The sequence below is a fragment of the Anguilla rostrata genome, chromosome 2 (assembly GCF_018555375.3).
Source record: "Anguilla rostrata isolate EN2019 chromosome 2, ASM1855537v3, whole genome shotgun sequence".
Lineage (NCBI taxonomy): Eukaryota > Metazoa > Chordata > Actinopteri > Anguilliformes > Anguillidae > Anguilla > Anguilla rostrata.
The window spans coordinates 28,679,663-28,706,908 of NC_057934.1; the positions used below are offsets into that span (position 1 = coordinate 28,679,663).

A 27,246-nucleotide genomic window follows, 5' to 3' on the forward strand; every position below is an offset into this window, starting at 1 on the left:
ATATCATACAATGTCAATGATCCCATTCACGTAGTAAAATGATTCAGTGTTGCTCAGATGAAAGAAATGCACAAGTCTATCACTGATTCATAACAATGGCATGGCGTAACTGAACTGAGCAGGATTGGTTTCATCACGTTATAAATACACTCATTTTGATCATTCATCTCCTGGGTCCAAATCAGCATAGGTTCGACTAGCATTACTTACTCATAGACATTGCTAAGCAACGAAAGAGCAAGTTCCACACGCAGCGTGGATGTCACACCTACATAAATAAGTTAAATAGAACATGCACGTAGAAAGATATTGAAGGGGTGTCCACCTCACACATAATCGGTAAGTAACTACCCAACAAATGTCGAACACCCTACAGAAAATCAAGATTTCAAAATGCCATCTTTACTTTTCCCTACTGAAATGACTACATAGACAAAATAATTTATTAGGGGTCCAAGCAGCGAAGCTGGTGGAACCCTATTGTATCTGTTAGGATTATTATTATTATTCTTATTTTTCTCCGCTCAAATGTCTGAGGCTCAGCAACCATAAGTTGTAGACCAACCAAATTTGGTAGGTGGGTTCCTATGGCCCCCCACTACTCAAGCACTACAAATCACCTATGTCGGCCAGATGGTGGCGCTATAACAAAGGGTCATACTTCAAAAGGCCAGAACGCCCACACCATAAGTCAGATCAACACAAAACTTCATGGACCAATGCATCTGAATGTGCTCTACTTTGCTATTGGGACCACCTATGTCCGCCATATTGTTTGCCCGCCATTTGGACTTTTTTATTAGTTGGGGTGCGGAAGAGCTTTACCTCCAAATCTAAAGTGTTACGACATCTAGTAAACTTCATTACGGCAAGCGGCTAGAAGACATCCATGGCGACGCAAGTAATCCGACACCGTAGGGTCTAGTTTTTATCAGTGAGGGGAGGGTCTGAACGTCGGGGAAGCAACGGAAGACAGTGCCAGCCAGAGTGCATGCTAGGCTACTAAAAGTTTGTTCGTAAAAGCTTTTTGAGAGGATGAATCATTACTTATCTTTGGCATGGATCCATTTGAAGACAATATCGGGTGAGTTCGTTACGCTTTGAATCTGTCCTTATGCTGAGAAATAGCTAAACCATTTTATTGATAGGTTTTGAGTTTCTGTGCTAACGCACGAAAACACGCTGGTATAATAAAACAATGACGGTAATACATATATAGTCCGCTTCGTTCCGTTGCTACCATAACAAACTCTTGTATCTACAGCTGCAGTTTCTCACTGCAATTACTAATATTGAATATAAACAAAAGACGCAATTTATGCTGTAGTCTGCCAATGTCTACATAAATAATACGGTACTCTGAGCGTAGGAAGCAGGTAGCAGGGGTGGCGAGTTGATATTTCGTTTTTTGTTACTAAAAGTTTGTTAGTAAAAGCTTTTTGAGAGGATGAATCATTACTTTTCTTTGGCATGGATCCATTTGAAGACAATATCGGGCGAGTTCGTTTAGTCTTTGAATCCGTCATTATGCTGAGAGAAATTGTATTCTCAATTTAATCTCTAAATTGACTGTAAGCTTAGGGTTGTAACTAGGTAGTTGTTTCGTAGGTGACTTAGTTAATGCACTCGTCTTAACTATTGCTTGTATTTTAGCATAGACTGCGTTGTTGCTGTTCTTGTTTGTGTTAGTGTTAATCAGTTTAACCTCGCTCTGGATAAGAGCGTCTGCCAAATGCCTGTAATGTAATGTAATACTCCGTAGCAACAAGATAAACCCGACATTAGCCCTAAAATATGCCAATACAGCAGTGAAAACGCAGCTCACTGAATAACGAAATAAACGAGACAAAGTTTTTTAAAATTATACCATGTCATTCTACAGTCAATATCTGGGACTAAACATTGAATAAATATACAATCTTACCACTGGTTTTACATGTAGAGATGTCCCTTTTGAGCCTCAGCGGTCATATATTGTCTTGGACAATCCGTTTGTGAAATATACGTGCATTTGTGATACCTGGGTAGGCTACCTTCAAAAATAGCTGTGCTTAATACCCCACCTGTTGCTTACGGTGTTGTCGCCCTTTTTAGTACAATTTAGCTTGATTGACAATTCATTTATTCAGTAGGTGAGAGTAAAAGCTCTCACGATGTAGCTATAACATGTCTGATTTTGCTTTTGGAATAGCGTTTTATAGGTCAGCGTAACCGAAATTTTTCTTATTTGCCAATGTCTAAATAAATAATACGGTAGGCTACTCTGCGCTCAGCACGCAGGTCGCGCGTTGATATTTCGTCTTTTGTTTCGTTTTTTCTCAATGCCCTATTTATTATTTGAAATGTGAATTTATGTGTCATTATTCTATCTGTCTCTGGGGCACTCTGAAATGTGCATTCTCTGCTAAGATGAGCAATGGATTGGAATATGTGTCTGATGTAGTGTTGCACGGTATTCCGAAACCTCAGCACTTTTTCGGTACTTAAAAAAAGAGAAACGGTTCGGTATTAGAATTTTCCAACGTTCGCTAGTTTTGTGTCAAATGTAAAAGCCAGGGAAATGTGTCTTTTGCATTACTGATTTAGAGGATGGCAGTAGCAATTAAGGTTGCCAAGTGAGGTGACTTGCGCTTGTGCACTCAGCTCGTTGATACAGCACAAGCTTCGACTCAGTTCACTTCAGTAGCAATAGGTGTTCCAATTTGGAAATACTTTATTATAGATAGATGCTATATTGTTATTAAAATATGCAGTTTTTAAATCTATTTAAAGGTGAAAGACCTGTTTTAAAGATCATTTAGTTTACAACGGTTTAATTTTTGAAATAAATTTGATGTATTTTTCTATGTTTAGTGTTGTAACACTATAGGCCTATGCTTATTAGTATGTTGAAGAGGCTTCAACTTAAAGGTTGTTAATAAACCATGAATTCGAAAATGAGGTCAACCCTTGTGGACATTACGTTTCTGATCTATTAAGGTAATTTCAGTATTGTTAGGTACCGAGTATCGAATCAGCATCGTTTAAGTTTCAAGTATCATTTCAGTATCGAGTATCATGATACTAAACCTGGTATTAGTATCAAAGTCAAAATTTTGGTATCGTGACAACACTAGTGTGACGCCTTTAGTTGCGTCGCAGAAACACTGCAGCTGTACATACACGCCGGGCCATCTAAGTGTTACGACATGCCATCTAAGTGTTACAACATAGTAAAGGCCTTTACGGGAAGCGGCCAGGACACATCCATGGTGACGCAACTAAGTCATCAGACTTTTGTCTTAGCACAAATTTGGCCATAAGACATCAATATTTCACTACGTCAGACACATATTCCAATCCATTGCTCATCATGATATTCAGTAGATATGTTGGGTGAAGGTATATGATCATGAAGCCAAAGCCATTTTAAAATCGCTCCATAGGCGGCGCGATAGTGCCAATGCTTGGACCCCTCCCAACGCCGCTTGGGGCTTTAATTATATATATATAATTGTATTTAAAACCACTACTCATTTAATCCCACATATGCACCATTTTTGGCAATAAACAAGCTTAACCTAGCATTTTAAATATTTAGTTCAATTTCTGCCTGAAAACTTATATCAGAAAGCTTGCATTTCCTTGTTAGAAAAACTTAAAAATTCCATTTTAAGTTTTTGTAGAAAAATTGAAGATCTGAACAAAACAACTATCGAATTTTAGTTGGCATAACAACTTCAAAATCTAAGTTAAACTCAAAATTAAAAACATTCAGTGAAGCAAGTTGTCTTGAAATAGAGTATTGCGTGTCTTTTTTTCTTGTGCAGCGCATGCACAGTATGTCATTTTGAACCAACGGTGTTTTGTCCTGTAAATACCGCAAATATTAACAATTTATGCAGTTATTTGTTGTTAAAATTGTACCACACCAGTATTAAAGCTGTCCTGCACATACACCGCAGTTGTGATTTCAGACTATGTTAGCATTTGTTTAAACTGTACACAAACAGTTTATGGTCACCTCAAACTTAATGTGACTTATTGTAACAGACAAGCGTACATTCTTAGTAGCAAAATTTCACATCTATTGATCGCATTACTTCTAAGTAATTCAGTAAACAATTCAATATATACTGTATGTATGCATGTATACATGAAAATTGAAAAACTGTGAGTTATCACAAGGTGCTAGTCAGGCAAGATATAAACAAGAGAACCGCACACACAAAAAGAACAAAAAAGAGACTATATGACATTAAAGATTTGTATTGCTTAATTGCAAGTTTTGCAATGCGTTTTGCTCTCCGCAAGTATTAGGCCTATACATACTAAGCTTTTAGATCAGACATCGAACCCATCATGTCACTGTGACCAAATGAGCAGGTGACTGCAGCAGCACAGCCACCGGTGCTTAAAGGGGCTGTCCAGTTTGTTAAATAATAGCCAAAATGAAATGGCAAGATTTTGTACCATGTTCACCATGTTCATTGGCCTTTCATTTTGCAAGTGGAAAAAAACTTGTTTGTTCTGCTGTTTAATTTAGATAACAATGTAAGACTTCCAATTGAATTAGCAAATGATTTCAATTACTAATTGAAATCAGGGGTGCACCGATCATGAATTTTTATGATCGATTCTGGTTGCCGACTTTGAAAGCCAAGTCAGCCAATTCCGATAGCAGACTTTAAAAGTAAAAAAAAAATATATATATAAAAGAAACAGATAAAAAAAACAAAAAAAAATGTTTATTTGCTCTATAGGTACATTCAGATACTTTCATTATTATTATTATTATTATTATTATTATTATTATTATTATTATTATTATTAATAAAAGCATTGTTATATTGTTGTCATAGCCATCAGGGAGCTCTGATTCAGTCTGACTGAATCTTTTCTCGACTGCTTCCAGAAGAGTGTGCTTTGACGGCTTCAACACCATGATCTGTGCCAGCACTTTATCTTAGGAGATGTTTCAATGCAATGATGGACGGAATGATATCTGCCGCAGTTTGCAGTGGAAGAGTCGATTTCTCTACTGAGCTCCTCAAAAGGTGCAAGTAGAGTCAATGTGTTTTACCTTTAACATGGATTACCTTTATAAGATAATGTTGAAAATCCAAATGCTGAACATGTTCCACTATCGAATTATTCATCCGACTTTTATCAAGGACAAACGAGTTTACGTTAAGACAGTGACAAATTCAATAGTTTTTTTCTTCTTCTAGCGGTAAGCTAGGTGTATTCATTTAATAAATGAACACTTTACAAGTAAATTCATGTGCAGAGCACTCCAATAAGTTGAATGTTTTTATTTAAAACTAAGCAGTATATTCCACATACAGTGCATGGGGACCAAACGTCTGAGGACACTGCCAACACTGATTGTTTCCATTAATTATCAAGGGCTAATACAATTATGATACTTTGTTTATACATTTTATAAAATAACACTTTTTTAAAAATACGACCACTAGAATGATCACCATTGTAGTGGTCGTACTTAGTGTTGTAAGTGATCACCTTTAAATTCAGCATTATTCACTTCGGGTGGGATTTATGTTACCGTGACGCTCTAAATCTTGCCATGGCACAGCATCATGGCTGATGATGAGCAAAAAACCTGAGGCCTATTTAATTATATCCTGAAAACAGAACATAATAAAAAAAGTCCTAATTTGAAAGATTAGGCTAGTCAATTATTTATTAAAACTGAAAACTGCAAAACTGGCCTGTTCATGAGAAACCAAACATGGACAATGATAGGTTTGAACAATTAAGTTGCTTTCTGTGTCTTAACTTCATGCTCAATACACACTCCCACACATACAACCACACACTCCGTAACATCTTCCCATTGTTAGAGACAGATGGCCACATATAGAGTTCATTCATGGTTTGTAAGGATACGCAATAGCCACAGATCAAAGTGGTGTCAGCGGCAGCAGACCAACTGGGTGTCCCTGGGACGTCTGCTGTAATGTATATTTCTACCTGGGAATGTTCACACTAGGCAATAACCACAACTGTCAACATAACACTTAAACCCTCACTTGTGGCTGTCTCATTGAGATTCGGACGGAATGCTTGCGTGGCACTCTGGCAAGTCTCCCTTTGTGCATCGTAATAAAGCCTTTTCAATTGGAAAGTGGTCCTTAGGGTGTTACTTCACTGATCCAAACATGGTTCCACAAGGGAGAAGATTCCCCAAGAACACGCAAACAACATTCTTCTCATTGAGAATAAACCGTGCATAACTCTAAAAAATTCCAATCAACATAAAACCATATATACCTCCGCCCCCCACAAAAATAAAATTAAAAATTCATTTAAAATCTTAAGAACAATAAGTGGCAGCTCATTTTACCTTCCTCTTGTTGAGTTCTAGTGCTTGTGTCCGGAGTCCAAGTTCTTTTTCCAATGCTGCCAGAGAGCTCTGGAGTACCCCCTCCTTCTCCTCCAGTTTTTGCACAACTAGCAGCTGGGCATCCACCTGAAATATGAACACGGCACAGGGGTAAAATCAGTTTCTTACACCTAATCTTAGTCGATCACAATATACGATTACATTTTTATCCATTTCATTCCTTTTCATCTGTTTTTTTTTTTTAGAAGAAACAATAACATTTTTATAAGATTTTAAAGGAGTAACATGGTGGTTGAATGTGACACTTGCTAGTTGTCTTTAGGCAACAACAAAACAAATGTGCATAATTTTTTTTATTATTCAGTCATTTAAATGCATTTTAAAACGTATTTTTCTTAGCCTAAATTCCCCACTATAAAAGTTCACCCAAACTGTCTGGGCGTGGTAATGAGAACTGTCAGTTAGCTACGATTGACAGACCGTGCCCCGTTACCATAGCTACCTCCATGACACGCGCTTATCTTGGGACACTGAATTTTCACAAGCTAGCTAACTTAGTATATAAAGTATCCAGAGCTAAGGATGTTGACTTATATCCAATAATAATTTTTGCCAAGTTAAGATAAAACCACAACTATAACGTCCTTATGAAAGCAAACTAGCTAGCTAACGTTATCGATAACATTACATTATGAAAGCAAACTACATAGCTAGCGAACATTAGCTAGCTAGCTATAAATGAATACGACCAACCAGAGATTGTCCAATAGTCCTTAAAAGGCGCTCTAATAAGTGAACCTAACGTTAGTCAAATATTTACATTATCTTGCCTGTAAGCCAGCGGCACAAACTATGGGTCACAAGTTATCCATTTAGAATGAGCTATCACAGCAATCTGACTGACTGTAGGGATGGCAAAATGTAGTTTTAGAATGTCGCCAGCAGTGTATGCGCGTGAGCTCGACAATACATTTCTCACAGAAAAGGTAGTTTGTCGCCTTTTTTTTTAGTTTATTACAGTGGTGATAGAAGTGACAATAATTAAGTGGTACTGTGCTGTTAGCCTTATTGATCGCAGTACAAGGTTAATGTGAAGTAGCTAGCACAATCGGACAGCACTAACCCATAAAAATGTACTTTGAATGATACTTGCTCAATCGAACGGTAAATCTGAAAAACATTCGATTATAGTCAGCTGCACCGAAATTCTCTTTCACACCCTCAATAAACGACACAAGTCCCAGTAGATGATTGAATTAAACATTTTAAAGTTATATATTTTCTGAAACGTTACCGATTCCGCTTGGCCACAGTGAAACTATGCGATCTGAGTGTATAGTTTCTAAGTAAATTACGTCAGAAGGATTCAGCCTTGTTGTTTGCTACGTAAACTTCACAGCACACTTGTAGCAGGACGGTGTGTCCAGTCAGATTTCTTTATGGGGCGCCGGAAAGGGGAGTGGTTACTGTACTCGTGACGCACTAAGTTGATAACATTCTCAACCGCCTGAAAATAGGACGATAAATTTAAAATGCATATTTCTCCAAAAATAAAGAACGGACATATTTAATACTTTACTCATCATGTTTCTTCAATGCCTCTTGTGCAAATAGCACATAAAACCGAGAAAGTGTGAAAACCACCATGTTACTCCTTTAAATACTTTTGGGATGGCAGGTATGCCATCCTGCCAAGTTACGCCTTGGCGGGGTGGCATGCCTCATACCTACGCAGCACCAAGAGTTTGCCACTTTTCAGGATTTCCTACAGAAATAACAACAATGACCACAGAACTTAAAAACATTAATTTCTGTACCTTCTGACCCAATTTCAAAAGACTGACCCCATTTCAAAAGACAGAATTCACAAACACTCCTGCACAATAAAGCCTCCAACTAAGGGGATTTTGCATTGTCTCCTTATTTTTCCTGCCAGATTACATCATCTTAATGCAAGGCCACAAACAATATGTCTTCCCATTGGACATTTACCTACACCAGCCAATCCTTCACTTACACGCAAAATGGACTTCTCTTTTTCCCCAAGAAAATTTCCAGTCTTTCAGCTAGTTAGTTTGTGGCTCTGTGGTAATGTCGCAGTCAATGGATCATTGAGTAATGGGGTCAAATCTTGCCTGAAGCAAATTTTTCATTTCTTATACATGCTTATTTGCTCATTAATAATTGTCTATTACTTCTCAACCATTGCTTTTGCACCACATTTACCCCATCTTTCACTGAACGTATAGACTGTATTATGACATACCATCTACACGTTCAGTTAATCGGCTACAATTTAGCAAGGCCATATGGATACAAATGGAGCTCTGCTGTGCATACTGGCCTGTCTTCCTTAAAACCACGGACACATTTGAAGAAAAGTCACACCTTGGACAGCTACTTGATGGTAGCTGACTGGTAATGTCATTGAATGGGTAGTACAAGGTCGGAAGATTGAATCCCACCTCGCCGACAGGCAAATCCTTAATTTTCTCATACTTATATTGCTAACTAATAATAGTCTATTGCTTTTGCACTTATCAAAATATGAGAATCGTCAATGCATGTGTTTACCAAGAGTCACTCATGGGCAATCATATGCATTTCATGACGACACATTTAGTGATTTTCTTGAAGTTACACCAGCTGACCACTGTGGCGTTTCTACTAACTATATTTCTTCACTTGGCTACTGTAGAAAACGTTCTTAACAGCAAACACCACATTTCTACATTCATGTTACCTCGCCCTGTTCTCTATCTACCCACATACAAACAATTAGAACGTATGGACTGTCTACAACATCCCATTAAAAACATTCCATTTAAAAACATGACTCAATCATAATTACAATTAAAGCCGCAAGCGGCGTTGGGAGGGGTCCAAGCATTGGCACTATCGCGCCCCCTATGGGGCGATTTTAAAATGGCTTTGTCCTCAGGGTCATATAGCTTCACCCAACATATCTACTGAATATCATGATGAGCAATGGATTGGAATATATGTCTGACGTAGTAAAATATTGATGACTTATGGCCAAATTTGTGCTAAGACATGCTGTCTGATGACTTACTTGCGTCACCATGGTTGTGTCCTGGCCGCTTCCTGTAAAGGCCTTTACTATGTTGTAACACTTAGATGGCATGTCGTAACACTTAGATGGCCGACGTGTATGTACAGCTGCAGTGTTTCTGCGCCGCAACTAAAAAAGGTGTCACACTAGTGTTGTCACGATACCAAAATTTTGACTTTGATACTGATACCAGGTTTAGTATCACAACACTCAATACTGAAATGATACTTGAAACTTAAACAATGCTGATTCGAAACTCGGTACCTAACGATATTGAAATTACCTTAATAGATCAGAAACGTAATGTCCACAAAGGTTGACCTCATTTTCGAATTCATGGTTTATTAACAACCTAAGTTGAAGCCTCTTCAACATACTAATAATAGAAAAATATTAAATATATTTCAAAAATGAAACCGTTGTAAACTAAATGATCTTCAAAACAGGTCATTCACCTTTAAATAGATTTAAAAACAGCATATTTTAATAACAATACAGCATCTATCTATAATAAAATATTTCCAAATTGGAACACCTATTGCTACTGAAGTGAACTGAGTCAAAGCTTGCGCTGTATCAACGAGCTGAGTGCACAAGCGCAAGTCACCTCACTTGGCAACCTTAGTTGCTACTGCCATCTAGCGAAGATTCTGACAGAATTTTTTCTGTCGCTCTGGATAAGAGCGTCTGCTAAATGCCTGTAATGTAATGTAATCATGTCAAACTTCACCTACATGCCCATTCTGATGAAAGCATATTGTTTCAACTACTCAATTTCACCATTTGTCTCTATTTCTCTTGTACTACTGTTATTTTCTGATGTGCAAAGATTGCTGGGAAATATGCCTCTGCATGTGTTTGCCTAAGGCAACCACACTAATAATTCTAACAGATACAATAGGGTTCCACCAGCTTCGCTGCTTGGACCCCTAACTACTAGTAGTCTACATGAGAAAAGCACAACAGTTTTCCTATGCAATTTAACGCGTTCCTTGAACAACTATATAAATTATTACCTTCCTCATACAGTCTGTTTTATATGCCGTTCAGTAAGTCTGTGATCATGGAGGACGGAGTGTGGCACAGTGGGTAAGGAACTGCGCTTGTAACCGAAAGGTCGCAGGTTCGAAAGCCGTTGTACACTTGAGCAAGGTACTTAACCTGCATTGCTTCGGTATATATCCAGCTGTATAAATGGATACAATGTAAAGTGCTAAGTAAAAAAGTTGTGCAAGTCGCTCTGGATAAGAGCGTCTGCTAAATGCCTGTAATGTAATGTAATCATGTCAAACTTCACCTACATGCCCATTCTGATGAAAGCATATTGTTTCAACTACTCAATTTCACCATTTGTCTCTATTTCTCTTGTACTACTGTTATTTTCTGATGTGCAAAGATTGCTGGGAAATATGCCTCTGCATGCTATTCTCCACTGTCAACTGTTCCAATATGTCACAACTGTTACCTAGTTCTCCTTCTCCAATTCTCACGAAAGGTCAGTGATCTAGCTATGGAAAACAGCAAAGAGAAGTCCTACCTACAGCTAAGCATATCAAAATGCCTTATAAACCTTATAGACACTAAAAGTGGATCTCAGACAAAATAACAAAAAACGGGGAAGGACAGAAGGGTACACAAGTCGCGACCTAGGGAGTTCTAATTCAACAAGCTTGCTGATAATTTTGTCAGTGAAGACTCGTTGGATGGGCATCAAATCAGTGAGTACATACACCTCACTTACCCAACATGTAAAATATATTTATTTGATTTAATTTGGTCATTATTATCAAAAATATAAATGATCAATTAAATCGCCAATTTTGTTGTAGGCAGAGCAAACTGTTGGATCAACCTTAATCAAAATATACAACTCACAACCAGATGAAAATTAAGAAATGTATTAAGTTACAATAAATATTCATGTCTAATATAAAGACGCGGTTCAACTACCTTAAAACGCTTAACAAAGGATACAGACATGGGCAGTCACACTGTATGAAAGAAGATATAGAACCATAGCTTATTTGTCCCAAAGCAATCAAAAATGCAAAAACCAAAGAGGGCAGAATAATCTAAAAACACCACCCCAATCGATGTAGATGCCCACTTCCAACCAAGAACTTCTGTCCAAGTTGCCCAAAACTGACTTAACTCAAAGAAAGCTGCATACTTTAACTAGTAAAAAAGAGGAGGGGTGGGGGCACGGACACCCCCTCTGACACACACGCATACATTCACACATCAGGGGCGACATAGCTCAGGAGGTAAGACCGATTGTCTGGCAGTCGGAGGGTTGCCGGTTCAAACCCCGCCCTGGGTGTGTCGAAGTGTCCTTGAGCAAGACACCTAACCCCTAACTGCTCTGGCGAATGAGAGGCATCAATTGTAAAGCGCTTTGGATAAAAGCGCTATATAAATGCAGTCCATTTACCAGATGGCTAAGCCCCCTCCAGTTCCTGCTCTCTCACCTCCAGGCTATGCTGGCCAAGCACTCCGAAGCTTCCTATGGCTGTAAAATCTTATATCTCACAAATTTATGAAATGTGAACATATTGGAGCTTTTCTTTTCTTCACAATTTACTGCTGGCCTACTTTTCTGACACGAGTCGTGAAATAAATTTTAATCTTTTTTTAAAAAAAGATTTCCGCTTAATGTCTAAAAGAAAGCAAAATACCATGCTGGTGTGACTGTCAAGAATCGACTAGCTGGTCTTCGTTAAGCTGGAAAGACTTACATCTACAAGATTCTAAAGGCTGATGAATTCCCTATGTATTTTATCAACAAATAAGAGCATAGGCCTGCGGCTTGAGAAATGTGGTTCCACAATAAGGAAAAAAGGCTCTGGAAGACCCAGAACGACAACAATTACAGAAAAACACAGACTCAAATTCTTAGTTCTTAAGGAAATGGTAGATGAATTTAGAACTGCTAACAAGACTGTTTCCAGAAGAACAATTACAAGAAGACTGGCTGATGTTGGTTTTGTTTCAAAAAGATGCACTAACAAGCCACTGCTCTTTCAGATAAACATTGGTGACAGAATGCTCTTTTAGCCAAATATGGGAAGTGTGATTCAGATTGGTTCCACAGAGTCCTATGGAGTGACAAGTCAAAATTTCAGCAATGTAGTGATGCCCCAGAGAGGTGCCCTTGTAGACAGTTAAGCATGGAGGAGGGGGAGTCATGGTGTGGAGGGAATTTTCATCTGGTGGTGTCAGTGAGCTGGTGCGATTGTTTTGTATCATCCACAAGTTATTTTCTCAACAGGAAAGATCGGAAGTCATTTTTTAGCAAGATAATGCTCCTGCCCATAAAGCCAAAGCAACCAAAAGTGGCTACAGATAAAGTCTCTGAAACTCATGTTTTGGCCAGGTCGGAGTCCCCCATTGAATTCCATTGAGAATATCTAGTCCCACATTGAGCATAAACTAATCGGACAAATGTTTTCTTGTTTTGATCAACTGTGGAAAGCTACTAAACATGAGTAGAACAATATCTCAGTGTGCATGAGAATTTCTGAAAGTTGGCCCAACAGAGTAAGTTGTCTGAGAAAATCTAAGGGAAAAGCTATCCCATACCAATTCATTATTCATTTTCCAGTGCATTTGTTGCCCTTGAATTTGATTAAATCATAGCAGGAAAAAAACATTCTTATTCGGCCAAAATTTGACTGAATTTTGAGAGAATCATGAGAAAAGAATCACAATACTCTTACTTGCTCTGGTGTTGTATCCTTGGGAAAAGGTTTATAATGACAGCACAGGTTGTCCTCAAACAATGTTTACTGGTAGATATCAATCATGTCAAGGTTGTGAACATACTAAATAATGACAGAATTGTCCCCCCCCCCCCCCCACGCTCAACCCCCCATTCCACTCACTTGGGTTTTGAGGGTCAGGACCTGGTCTGCCAGGTCCTCCTTCTCCTCCCTCAGCAACTTGTAGATCTGATTGGATTTGATCCTCTCACTCATCAGTTTGAAGTTGGCATCATCCTTCTCCCTCAGCTGTTGCATGAGCCGGCTGTTTTGCTCCTGCATATCTTCAAAGGCCTGGCCAGTAACATCCATTTCACTGAGCAGAGCTTCCTCTTCCTATAAGGGCAGGGGATAGTCAGTAGTTTAGGATACCTGCCAACCACCTGGCCAAATAGAAGTATTTCCTCATTGGAATTAAAATAATGTCTGGCTTCTTGATACAAATCTACCAGGATTTCAAGAAGTGTTCAGACTTCAGTATGGACTTATTGTACGTTGCTTTGGATAAGAGAGTCTGCCAAATTAAAGGAATGTTGTATGGGGTTTGTGACAGAGCAGGTTTTGTCACACAAGGAATGGGGTTTAAAAATGAGCAGCATAGAAAGACATGTTCCTAAAGTTGTGTATTTTATTATGCAAAATGTTTTTGTAGTAAATAAACAGCTGGTGATGTGATATTTTTCCATAAGCTAGGAATTACAGACTGTTGGCTTTTGTGTGGTAACGAAAACTGGCATACACACGGGGGATTCCAGGACTGAGGTTGGGAACCACTGTTCTATGCTCTGCAACCTTGACATTTTGAACCTTGCTCCCTAAAAGTTCTACACTGACACTGTCATTTTTGACAAAGAGTTGGTGTGTCCATTACACTCCGGTGTATCTTATCTACCAGGTTTCATGACACTATTTGAACCTGTGAAATCCTCCATTCTGGATTTTCTACTATTTAGAATTTTTATTTAGAATCTCATTAGACATTAGACATTTCTCAGAAAATCCCCATGATTTATAAACAAAATTATAAATTTTCTCAAGTTTCACAAGATTGACATCCAACATTAATCTAATAACTTTAAGACCGATTTGTCACTCTGTGCCACTACAGACAGGATGCATATTCCTTGGCTTAATTGTCCAGTGAGAGCATGGCCCCTGTAATCACAGTTAGGAGCCGTTTTTGAATCCCCCAACCCCCCAACCCCCCAATCCCCAAACCTGTTTTGTAGCTGCCAGTTTCTTCTGTAGGTGGTCAATGGTCTCCTCTGCCATACGGATTTTCCTGAGGGCATCTTCATCCGCCAACTTCTTGCTCTCCTTTCTCTCCCTCTCCTCCAGCTCTCGCACTCGTCCTCTCAACTCATCCACCTGATAGAAAGGGAGAGAAAGGCTTATGTAAAACTAACATTAAAATATCTCAATTACATTTACTCGGCCTGAATCCACAGGATCGCCCCAGTCCTGTCCTTCGCTCCATGGTCATGGACTGCTTCAGCCGTGTTCTTCCCCTGCCCATGCCTTGACACTGTCTGGAGCTCCAGATCCATCATCCGGCTCCTCTAAACTGCACTATTCCGAACTATACCATTTGGTCTTCTATTGTTCCCGTTAGCTTTCACCTCAGCTGTAAACTGCTTAACTTGTTTGTGCAATCCTCTAGTGGCCATGACGCTGACATACTGAGATTGGTCAGCTCATACTTTCAGTGCTCCTGCAACCAAACACTGTTTGTGTTGAAAACACAAACTCTGTGTTCCGGCTGTATAGGTAGACAATTCAGGACAACTACACCGAAGACGGAGTTTCTAAGCACAACCATTGTCGCGCTGGTCATCCCTTTACCAAGCACCCCCTCCCTGCAGTCTCATCTGTAACTACCCCCACCCACGCATGACACACTGGACAATAGTGTCTATCAGGGCATTCATAAAAGTATTCTTTCACCACTAAAAATTTGTATTCCGTCATAGCAACAAGATAAACCCAATAATAGCCCTAAGATATGCCAATAGAGCAGTGAAAACGCTGCTCACTGAATATGGAAATAAACAAGACAAATGTTTCTAATATTATACCACGTCATTCCACCCTCCATGTCTAGGACTAAATATGGTATAACTATACAACCTTACCATAGGTTTTACATGTAGAAAAATCCCTTTCAAGACTGAGTAGTAATGGATGCTGCTCTTGAAAAAAGTTAATTTAAGATCTCACCAATTCTAAGCAACAGGGCTGCCACTCATGTTAAATGAAGACACTGATTTTGTTGATATGGAAGCTCAGTCACATTTCTCAAAATTGTGTGCCTTAATTTTATGTAAACAAAATCATTATAAAACAGAGGCTGACTTAAGTAGTACACAAATAGGCTATGCATGCAAAACAACTAAAACACGCAGAAATTTTATTGTATCTATTTTTAGGTACGCTTTTTGTTAGGACCTAAAATTGCAGCACATTTTAATCTTTTTTCCATGCATGTGCACTTGCATATAATTTGTGTCAGCCTCTAATTATAAAAGTGTACTGTATGTAGCTCTTAAAAGCTATTGAGATTTCTTGTTTGTGCTGTAATTTCAATAAAGAAAAAACATTCATCTGCACCTTTATTCCTGTTTACAATCATTTACATAATGTGTTAAGAAATTACCAATGTGTATGGGAACTGACAAAAAAGGTAACGCTTAAAATGTATTATTGCGGCGCCGAAAGGCGCGGTGAAAAGTTTTGGGTGCACCAAAATTCAAAAGTTAGGCGCACCAGTGCAACCACTGTAAAAAGTTAGTCTGGAGCCCTGCAATGTGTTTTCTACTATTAAAAAAAGATGTAACAGTGATCCTACAGACCTCTGCTTTGGACTTCCGCTCAGCAGCCATGAGCTGCACTTTGTCCCTCTGCTCTTTGGGTGCTGATTTGTACATGTCCAGAAGCAGTTTCATCTCTTTCTGGGACTCCTGTGCTTTCCTGAAAAACAGAAGGAGTCAATGCCCTGCAACAGATCAATGCTGATTAATAAAAACCATTCGAGAAAAACACATGCTTACTTCAGTTCAGCCCTCAGTAACTTCAATGTGTCAGAGTCTTTCCTCTTCAGCTCCTCACTTCGCAGTCGCTCTCGCTCTCTCTCTCGCTCCCTCTCTCGTTCTCTCTCTGCCTCCCTCTCTCTTTCTCGAGCCCGTTGTCTCTCCAGTTCCCTCCTCCTTTCCTCCTCCTCTTCCTGTTCTTCATCTTCCTCCTTCTTCACATCCATGCCTCCATCACTCCCCATCTCTTCTGACATCGAAACCCCAATCTCCCCACTCTGGCAACGTAACTGAATAGGAAGAAATGGACAAGCACTGGTATGCTGATCAAACTGCCAACAACACAACAGAATAGAAACACTGCACTGTACAAACATTTGCTATTGGCTGACTAAATAGGACACCATTTAAACTTGTCCACACACTCATACATGCTAACAAGCAGGGTAAGCGTAGATTTGAAACCTTATTTATCTCCATCTGAGTCTCTCGTAGCTTTCTCTTGAAACGCTGCACATCTCCCTTCAGTTGGTGGTTGTGATTCTGTAGACTGCTGATCAAGTGACGCATCTCCCTGTTGATGGGGCCTTAGGCAACAAAATAAGTCAAAATATAAACTGATCATTTATCTGCATTGTGGCCCCTTATTATTCATGCTTAAAAGAATCCTACATTCAAGCACCATATTTACTTCCTAGTTGTTGGTACAGAAACCAATCCATCCGAAATGTGGTCTATCCCAAGAATATTTTCCAGTCCGACACAATTACAATCTTTAGTAGTTCTGCATATCCACCCTTAGATTTTACACACTTGTGGTCAAGGAGTTTTTGATTCAGCACATAGTATAGTTTAACCTGCTGTATATATGCAATATCTGAGTATTTCATTACAAACTGAAAAAGAGCTCATTTATTTTAGATTTTTTGCCTAGATTTGGCATAATTCTTTCTATTTTGAATGAATCTTATATTCCATCCCATGTTCATTGTCCAATTTCACAACTAACAGCAACGTTGAATCACAAGTTCTAGTTACTGTAGCTTATAACTTGATTTAGGTTTGCCAAGCAAAATACGGAATAGTCCCTTATTTGGACAGTAGAATAGGCATTCCGTATTTAACTCAGTGCTACGGGACGCATTTTCTTTCATATCTTTTTGCAGGATTGCGTTTATAGTTTAACTGTTGTTTTGAATATAAATCAATAGTTAAGCTAGACCAAGCTGGGATAACAAGCATGCCCTAAGACCATTTTGACCTAAAACCCAGCTGAATTTTAATATTGGCTAGGTAACACGTGACTGCAAACCTAGCAAAGCTAGCTTGCATTCTAACCCTGTTTCAGAGGGTCTAGAAAGTTGCTATGTCTACACTGCGTGAGCACACCATTTTAAAACGGCAACAACAAATGTATGGTTTCATGCCATTTTTTTCAACGATGTAATGACAAAAATAACCAAAATTTGTGCTAATTGGATGATATAAAATAATAGCTATCTTTTCCTGACAATCATCGTTTTCATAGAGTTAACAACCTGAGGTATGTGCAAATAGAACTACCAGAGTTTTGCATTACAATGGTCCAAATAGAACTATCAACCTTGGCCGCATCACCATCCATCAGCTGTCGTACATTATTTTCCAATAACGGGACAGCCCGTCATGGTTTATTCCTTACACAACAACCAGACAAGCCACAAAAAAAATCAAGAAAAAGGAAAGAAAACCTCTCATTCACACAGGAACAATGACCACGTTTACATGCACATGATTATTCCAACAACCTTGTTCTGAAAAGCAAAATCCAATTAACCCTTTATTCTGAATATGCAAAATCGGAAATAATACAGGTTGCGTACACCTGTAATAAAATGCAAATGAAAAGCATGTAAACACGTTATTTGTTTACAACTCAAACACGGCTTGTGCATGTACGGTTTCCAAAGGTGCCATGTAAAAATGTTGCGGCAAGCACAAAGCCGTCACTTCTGGACTAACAAGGAGACACGTCTTCATTTCTGTATTAAAAGAAATAAACATGTGCATGGATGGCATCAACCTAAAGGTCACAAGTTGGATTCCCGGGTAGGTCACAGTAAGGTACTTAACCTGCTTTGCTTCAGTATATATCCAGCTGTATAAATGGATGCAATGTAAATGCTATGCAAAATTTGGGTACGACGCTCTGGATAAGAGCGTCTGCTAAATGCCTGTACTGTAATGTAATGTAACAAAATAAAAGATGATGTGTTCAGTCGAACCAGCACAGGTAGAAGACCCAGAAAGAAATATGTTTTTGACAAGGCTGTCAACTGTAATGCATTAATTCGTGATTAAGACAAAGTAATAAAATTAGATTAAAATGCAATTTTTTGTTTTAAAAAGTTTCACTTGTCAAATAATTGCGTGAGTTAAAACAACGTTGACAGTCTGACTTTAAAAAAAACATTGCTTTCAGTGTTTTCCACCTGTTTCTAATTTGTTCTGTGGTTCAACAGGACACAGCATCTTTAAAATTTGAAGGCATAGAGACAAAATAATACCAGCGGTTCACACCCAGTGAATTTATTATTAATTATTGTGTATGGAAGAATTACTTGGACGCTATTCCTTTAGCACGGCCATGAACAGAATATTCAGCTAAATATGTATAAAAGAATAAGATTTGGTTATTCCTATAATGACGCATGTAAATGGCATAAATCGGAATATGACCCTAACAAGAACAAGGATCATTGGCCGGAGTGCATGTACAGTAAATGTGGTCACTGTAGGGGTGGGCGATATGACGATATTAGATTGTGAACGATGAAAATTTCTCCACGATCTGCCTTACCAGAGAGAGTATCGAAAGATCGGGAGTATTGAAACTGCACGTTTGATCAGTTGCATTGACAACGCTCATACATGGCATCCAAAGTTGTTTTCTCAGCCAAACCTAAAATCACACTATTCGCTAGTCCCTGTTGCGCCTCCACTAACAGACACACCAATAAACCAATAATAGCAAACAGTACGTAGCGCCTTGGATTTATTTTACTCCCCTTTTTTTATTTGACAACATAGTGGCATGGCTGACACCACAGAGGAGTTGGTCCCTAAAAATATTTGACGTATACGATATGGAACTGGTTTGGGTTTTCCAAAACCAACACGGCGCAAAACAACGTTATTTGTAAAGAAAATGTTCGCACATCGGATGGCAACACGATGAACCTTTTAAATCACCTCAAGAGAAAGCACCCCAAAGAGCAGACGGAAAGCCAAACAATCAGGGGATCTCACGTGAGTGGCTCAGGCACAGCCACGCAGCTAGAAGCTAGCGGTACAAACTTAATACTTTGCAGAATTGCACTTGATTAAAATCTGGTACTTTGGCCCAAATAGTCTCTGTTATTCTTTTCCTTTTAGGTTTTGTTTCCTAAAAAGAATATTTTCTTAAATAGGGATATTAGTTTGAAAATAGTCTTAAAAACCATGAAAAAGAATCGTGATCATATCTTGGATAGTGATCATGCCTGAAAAAAATCGCAATATGATATTTTTGCCATATCGCCCACCCCTAGGTCACTGTCAAGTCCAAATGTGTAAATATGACATACCCGCTTGCTCGTTGGCAGCCAAGTTCTGCTCAAATTCAATCCTTAGCATTTCATACTCCTTTCGGACCTGGGCCAGGGTGTCTTCTAGCTGGATAACTTCTGTGCGTAGCTTCTTCTGGAGGGAAAGTTCATCACTCTGGAAATAATCAGAATGGAAAGGGCCAAAAGTAAGATATTGACACATTCAAGGCAGTATACCAAAAACTATAAAGACACCATAGTAAAATTGAACAGAGTCAATGTTTAAGATGCCCACTCATGAGAACCGCATAGTGTCATGTCCTAGCTAAACCATAACATTCACATGAAACAGAATCAGCCAGCTGTGCCAACAGCACAGCAATATTACAGCCACGTGTTAACAAGCCTTTTGCTCTCTCCCCACCTCCATGTGTTCAATCTGTCTCAGATGAGCATTTTTTGCTGTAAGCAGCAGTGCTCGGGCCTCATCCAGCTGGGTCTTCACTCCAAGAGACTCGTTGTACAGTAGGGAGAACTGTGACTGAAGGCACTTGTACTCCGGAGTCTCCTTCACCACCTCCTCAGGGATGTTTCTTAAGTCCATCTGTTAGACACAACACAGAGTGGACTGAGGTGGTGAGGGCAATATTTATGTGATGAACATGCAACCCTTTTGCTGGAGGGGGAAAATACACACTGAATCATGAATAAAATGAATTCTATTACTGCAGCAGCATATTTAGTGGTCACAGGAATTCTGTAGTTCAGTAGGGAAACACCTCTTGATGGATAATGTAACAGGGATGGCATAACATATGGATAACACAAGAAAACATACAGTGAGCACCATAATTCATTGGACAGTGACACATTTTTTTTAATTTTGGTTCTGTACTCTGGCACTGTGAGTTTGAAAGGCTACAATGACAATGAGGTTGAAGTGCAGACCGTCAGCTTTAATTTGAGGGTATTTTCACACATATCGGATGAACCGTTTAGAAATTATAGAACCTTTTGTACATAGTCGTCCCCCCCATTTTCAGGCATCAAAAAATATTGTAGATAATGTAAACATAATGTAGAATACAGTAATCATTTTTAATATTTAGTCGCATATCCATTGCATGCAATGACTGCTTGAAGTCTGCGACACATAGACATCACCAGACGCTGGGTATCTTCCCTGGTGATGCTCTGCCAGGCCTGTACTGCAGCCATCTTCAGTTCCTGCTTGTTTCGGGGACTTTTTCTCTTCAGTCTCCTCTTCAGCATTTAAAATGCATGTTCAATTGGATTCAGATCCGGTGATTGACTCGGCCAGTCAAGGATTTTCCACTTTCTGGCCGTCAAAAACCCCTTCGTTGCTCTAGCATCTAGTATGTTTCGGGTCATTGTCTTGTTGCATGATGAAGTGCCGTCCAATGAGTTTGGAGGCGTTTGGTTTTATCCGAGCAGATAAAATATTTCTGTAGACTTCAGAATCAATGAAGACAAGTGAGCCCGTTCCACTGGCAGCCATACAGGCCCAAGCCATAACACCCCCTCGAGTAGTAGAATGACAGCATTACCTTCAGCTTCTCACTTTCCCTCACAGCCTCCTGAAGCTCCAGCTGAAGCTTCTCCAGTTCTGCCATTCGGCTATTGGCCAGTTCTTGGTTTTGCTCCAGCTCTGCATTCAAGAGCTCAAACTGAAAAGGAGTATAGACAGGTACACAAACACTGGGTAATGGACTGGTGTTTTATGACACGCTGTCCTTTAATGGATTTAAACTACTCCATTTACACCTTAAACAATCAGTGCTCTGGAAATAAATTTGCATACACAGCATTTGTTCACTCATGTTTGTCCCCAGCCATACTTTGGTGACTACCAAAATTGGTATTATCAATCAGGAATTATTGATCATGGGGTATTTTTTCAAGCATATGATCTTATCGTTGAAGTGTACGTAAGCTAGACTAGCAGGTGGCAACTAAACATCCAAAGGCTGCGTGAAAGCAATGTCGGCTCTGTAGCCCAAAAAGCAATCATTGGGAAACTACAAGCTTATACAATCAAAGTACAGTATACTGACAGAGTTACTGAAAAGGTGGATATGGTTTCAAGCACAGGCTCACAGTGAGCTATGGCCACAGATGCTATAGGATATTCCATAACTGGCACTAGCATCACCCGGTAAGTGAAGATTTCAGCAAGCATCAGTAAGTATTTATTCACGTGACCATTCAGTCTAAGAATGGCATGTGGTAGGTTATATTGTAAACTGAACACTGAATAAGTTGTCATTGGAAAGAGGGCCTTGCTCTGAATCAGAAAAATTTTAACCAACGCAACAAGACCGAATTTGTTTTAATGTCCTCAGACTGTTAAACCTCCTGGTGTAAGAAAGTGATTCAGGGCTGGAGGGAACCTCTGCATCACACAGTGGACAGACATACTCAGAAGGAGTAAGGCTTGTGGCCTTTCAAGTCGAAGAACCAAAAACACACCAAAATATCCAAACAGAAAATTAGGAAAAGCTATTTATTTTTTACTTTTCATGTTAACAATTGTTTATTTCAAGTTAATTATGGGTACATGGAAATACATGGTTGCCAAGAGAATATTGAATGTACATAAAGAATTCAGTACTTTTCATCTTTGATTCTTAACATAAATGTGGCTGCAGCATGAGTAACTGTATAGCGAAAAGCAAAATTCATGAAATCGTTATCGGACTGCTGATTAATGTGAAAAGGTGACTATCCAGTTTAAATTCACCAATATCAAAAGGCAACTGCCATTGATTGGCAGTTAATGCTGTTCTCACCTTCTGTATGTTGAGTGTGATTTGTCCTCCAGGTAAACCCCCTGAACTGCCAGAGGTGTAGTACCCAGAATTCAACTGAAAGGTAAAATGAGAATATAAACCAATGAGTGACTGAAATCAGCTGAAATTCTCCAGAAAGTTACTGACACATTGGCAGAGACAAAGACAAATGTGAACTGACACACCACTAAAACTTCCAGACCTAAAAATATTGTGGGCAGTCAAGAAAAAAAAAGAGCTTCAAAGTACTGTCAGGTCCAATATTAAAATACTGCTGTCAGACATTAATCGCAACATCATAGCAATGTCAAAAGTATGGTAAGTGCTTCTGAGGAAAGACAGATACTGAGTTGAGGGCTATATATGCTACATGGCCAAAATTATGTGGACAATCCGTCTAATTAGTGGGTTTGGCTACTTCTGGCACACCCATTGCTAACAGGTGCATAAACTCAAGCATACTGCCATGCAATCTCCATAGACAAACACTGGAAGTAGAATGGGTTGTACTGAAGAACTCAGTAACTTTCAATGTGGCACTGTCATAGGATGCCACCTTTCCAACCACTCAGTTTGTCAAATTTCTGCCCTGCTAGAGCAGCCCTGGTTAAATGCAAGTGCTGTTACTGCGAAGTGGAAACATCTAGGAACAGTAGCAGTTCAGCCATGAAGCAGTGAGCCATGCAAACTCACAGAGCAGGACCGCTAAGAGCTGAAGCATGTAGCACCTAAAAATAGTCTTTGGTTGCAACACTCACTACAGAGTTCCAGACTGCCTCAGCAGCACAAGAACTGTTCGTCGAAAGCTTCATGAAATAGGTTTCCATGGCCGAGAAGCCACAACACAAGCCTAAGATCAGCATGCACAACGCCAAACGTCAGCTGTTGTGGTGTAAAACACACCGTCATTGGAATCTGGAGCAGTGGAAATGCATTCTCTGGAGAGAGGAATCACACTTCACTGTCTGGCAGTCGGGCTAATCTGGGTTTGGTAAATGCCAGGATTATGCTACCTGCCCGAATGCATAGTGCCACCAACTGTAAAGTATGGTGGAGGAGGAATAATGGTCTGGGGATGTTTTTCATGGTTTGGCCAAGGCCTCTTAGTTCCAGTGTAGGGAAATTGTACTACAGCATACAATGACGTTCTAGAAAATTGTGTGCTTACAACTTTGTGGCAGCGGTCTGGGGAAGGCCCTTTCCTGCTTCAGCATGACAACGCCCGCACGCACAAAGTGAGGGCCAAGAAAAAATGGTTTAAGTCAAGTCTGGTGTGGGAGAACTTGACTGGCCTGCACAGGGCCCTGACCTCAACCCCATCAAACACCTTTGGGATGAATTGGAACACTGACTGTGATCTAGGCCTTATTGCCCAACATTAGTGCCCAAACTCACAAATGCTGTTGAGGCTGAATTGAAGTGAATCCCTGAGCCACCTTCTAAAGTCTAGTGGAAAGCCTTCCAAGAAGAGCAGAGGCTGTTATAGCAGCAAAGAGGGGACCAACTAAATATTAAAGCCCATGGTTTTGGAATGAGATGTTCAACAAGCACATATGGGTGTTGTTCAGGTGTCCACATACTTTTGGCCGCATAGTGTGTGACTATTCACTTCAATCATCTGCCTGCAGAAGACAAGAATTCCCCCAGATGAATTTCGCTAGTGCACTGGCACATCAAGCCAAGCTTCGCCAGTCCTGTGCTGCTGGACTGGTTCTGGAGCTTCTGTACTTATTCAAAACCAATTCAAGCTGGCAAGATCAGATCCAGAAATGGCACAATTCAATTTCTGGTGGCAGCGGCACAATTGCAATCAAGCTCAGATTTGCAGTAATGTTAACAATGGTCACTTCAGAATTTTGCTACAAGGACATACTAGTAAACCACAGAACGGTTTATACCACAAATGCAGGCACTCAACAAATAAATTCTTAAAACATAACTGCTCAGCAAATGGTATTATGACAAAGAGATGACAATGACAACTAGACCCCTATTCAGTTATTAAAACTGGGCTTTTTAACAGTCCAACATCAATACTCCATTATGAAAATTAATTCTGCAAGATTAGACTACACTGACATGCTTTTAATTAAACCAATCCTATATTGCTATATTGCAAGGCATACATTTATAGTGGTAATCATTCAGCACCTATACCCATCAACCCTGCATGCTCAAGTCACAAAATATTCTTTTTGAAGAAAAAAACAAAACTGAATCAGAATTAAAATCAGCTTCTCCAAGCACATTATGTTCAAATCAAACTAAGTACGTTAAGGTACTCAAAATACACTGCAACACTGCAATGCTGATGACAGTATCTGGCATGCCCTGGGGTGCAAGAGCCCAACAGAGTACAAAGCAATAGCAATTCGGACTGTGCCCGCCATCTTGGATCTTAAGTTGAATATGGCTTGGCTCACAGATGCCAGTGCATAAAGGGACACAAGATACACACCCTGTTCACAAAAAGTAAAACACATGGACAGACAGGCAAAACACTGCCTGAAGATTTGGCAAAGATTACAGTGATAGAGTGAGCAGGAGAAGGGCACACCTGTTCCAAGGCTTCAGCCAAGTGCTTGTTGAGCTTCTGCTCCCTCTTACGAAGTTTTTCAATGTCCCATTGCAGATCCTCCACAGTCGTCTCCATTTCAGAAACTTTGGTCTCTGAACTCATTACCTTGTCCACCAGCTCATTATACTGACAGGAAGAGAGATGAGAACAAGAGACTAAGGTTTCATTTACACAACCACTCTGATGTGACCTGATTCCAAATTTTGTCCACATTCAAAGTGCAAACAAGAACAGCACATTGTATCCAATTATTTGTTTTGTTTTTTTTAGATCAAATACAGTCTCCTTCATAAGTGGTATCAAATTTCAATTCCAATCACCAACATCAGACCTTACATTAAAACTCCCACGAGAGACGTGTTGGCGTAATGTTAGTGTGCCGTGTGACACATCAAATACAGATTTGCCATTAGCTGGTTAATGAAATTAATTTTTTTCTGCCCTTTTTTATTTATTCATTTTTTATGTACCTTAAAAAAAAGAGAACGCATGTTTTATTGTATTCGGCAGTATATTATGACTGAAAAGCAGGAATTTTCAATTTTCAATCATTTCAATAAACAAAACAACCATCCCTAAGGCAATAACCATTTAAAATGGGAAATAGAACACATTCAACAAAACCAACATTGTCACAACTTCACTGCGCTTCATGTTAGCGCCTGTTTGTTGCCATGTCAACCTTACCAGCATTACACTGTGCACATGGCATGCATGCCACGCAAGCTGCACAAACGTAAAAACATACTGTAGGCCACATGCAGGTTGTGTGATGTAAGCACTTAACAATCAGACTTCTACATTTAAATTAAAAAAAAAAAAAAAAACATTCAGTCATGAACACAATAAAATACAGGGTACAGAGTCAGAAGTATCAGTGAAATAAAAACAAACACGATTAAGCCAGTCATTTCTCAAGCAGGTTTCGGTAGGGTATGGGAGAGGAGAGACGAGTATTGAAGCCAATGTATCCGAATGAACGTACCTCTAGGGACATTTTGTGATGTCGACCCTGCAGGGATGCAGACAGGTCCTGCAGCCTAACGTTCTCATCCAGGAGCATGCGATTCAGAGAAAGCATCTCGCTTTGACTGTCATCCTGAAAAACTATGACAAAACTTGCAATTACTTGCATAGAGTGCACAAATTGGGGTTATTCTGTACCAACTCTAGGGCCATTGGCTGAAAGTGACCCTGAGCCCAAGCGTGAGCCTGGCTAATTTTTCTGCCCACGGTACCTTTCTGACAAAAGGTTGACATTTTCCAGTTCTCAGGTAAAACATTTTTTGGTGAATAATGAATTAACCTGGGGCCTCCCTTATATTCATCCTAAATGCAAGTGCACAACGTTTTCCAGTTCTCAGGTAAAACATTTTTTGGTGAATAATGAATTAACCTGGGGCCTCACTTATATTCATCCTAAATGCAAGTGCACGACGTTTTCCAGTTCTCAGGTAAAACATTTTTTGGTGAATAATGAATTAACCTGGGGCCTCACTTATATTCATCCTAAATGCAAGTGCACGATTGAATCCAAAAAACATTCCTACATGTCCATAAACACAAATAAATGTTGACAAATCCTTTCTACACATGATCAGTTCATAAATAACAAATCATCCTAAAATTGGGCGCATGTGAATGAGTTTATGAATCACTCCCAGTGAGTAGACAGTTCACAGGCTTTCATTTCAACCCTAAATTGGCACAACTGATTCTACTAATTAGAAACTCAACGTGATCTCTAGCTGTTGAATGAGGTGCACTTTGATAGGGCTGGAGTGAAAACCATCCTGTACAATGTAGATCTCCAGGAACAGGGTTGGGCAGCCCTGGTTTGCAGCAATGTTAATGTCACACATATCAGTATTGTACTTAATATTTGTTACAATTATTTCAATGTAGTTTCAATTCAAGCGGCAGTGTAGCACAGTGGGTAAGGAACTGGGCTTGTAACCGAAAGGTCGCAGGTTCGATTCCCGGGTAGGACACTGCCGTTGTACCCTTGAGCAAGGTACTTAACCGAAATTGCTTCAGTATATATCCAGCTGTATAAATGGATGTAAAATGCTATGTAAAAGTTGTG

At 39.5% G+C, this 27,246-nt stretch overlaps 1 protein-coding gene across 1 annotated transcript in view; it reads right to left on the reverse strand.

Annotated features, from left to right (window-relative positions):
* Positions 1-27,246, reverse strand: part of rnf40 (ring finger protein 40) — a 48,032-nt gene that overhangs the window by 11,823 nt on the left and 8,963 nt on the right. The window contains exons 6-17 of the mRNA XM_064324455.1: positions 26,146-26,267; positions 25,140-25,286; positions 22,583-22,657; positions 21,341-21,460; positions 20,197-20,376; positions 19,812-19,947; positions 16,672-16,793; positions 16,228-16,496; positions 16,030-16,147; positions 14,399-14,548; positions 13,304-13,516; positions 6,350-6,475 (exon numbers count right to left, since the gene is read on the reverse strand). Coding sequence (XP_064180525.1) covers positions 6,350-6,475; positions 13,304-13,516; positions 14,399-14,548; positions 16,030-16,147; positions 16,228-16,496; positions 16,672-16,793; positions 19,812-19,947; positions 20,197-20,376; positions 21,341-21,460; positions 22,583-22,657; positions 25,140-25,286; positions 26,146-26,267 — 1,778 coding nt within the window. The remainder of the gene's footprint in view (positions 1-6,349; positions 6,476-13,303; positions 13,517-14,398; positions 14,549-16,029; positions 16,148-16,227; positions 16,497-16,671; positions 16,794-19,811; positions 19,948-20,196; positions 20,377-21,340; positions 21,461-22,582; positions 22,658-25,139; positions 25,287-26,145; positions 26,268-27,246) is intronic.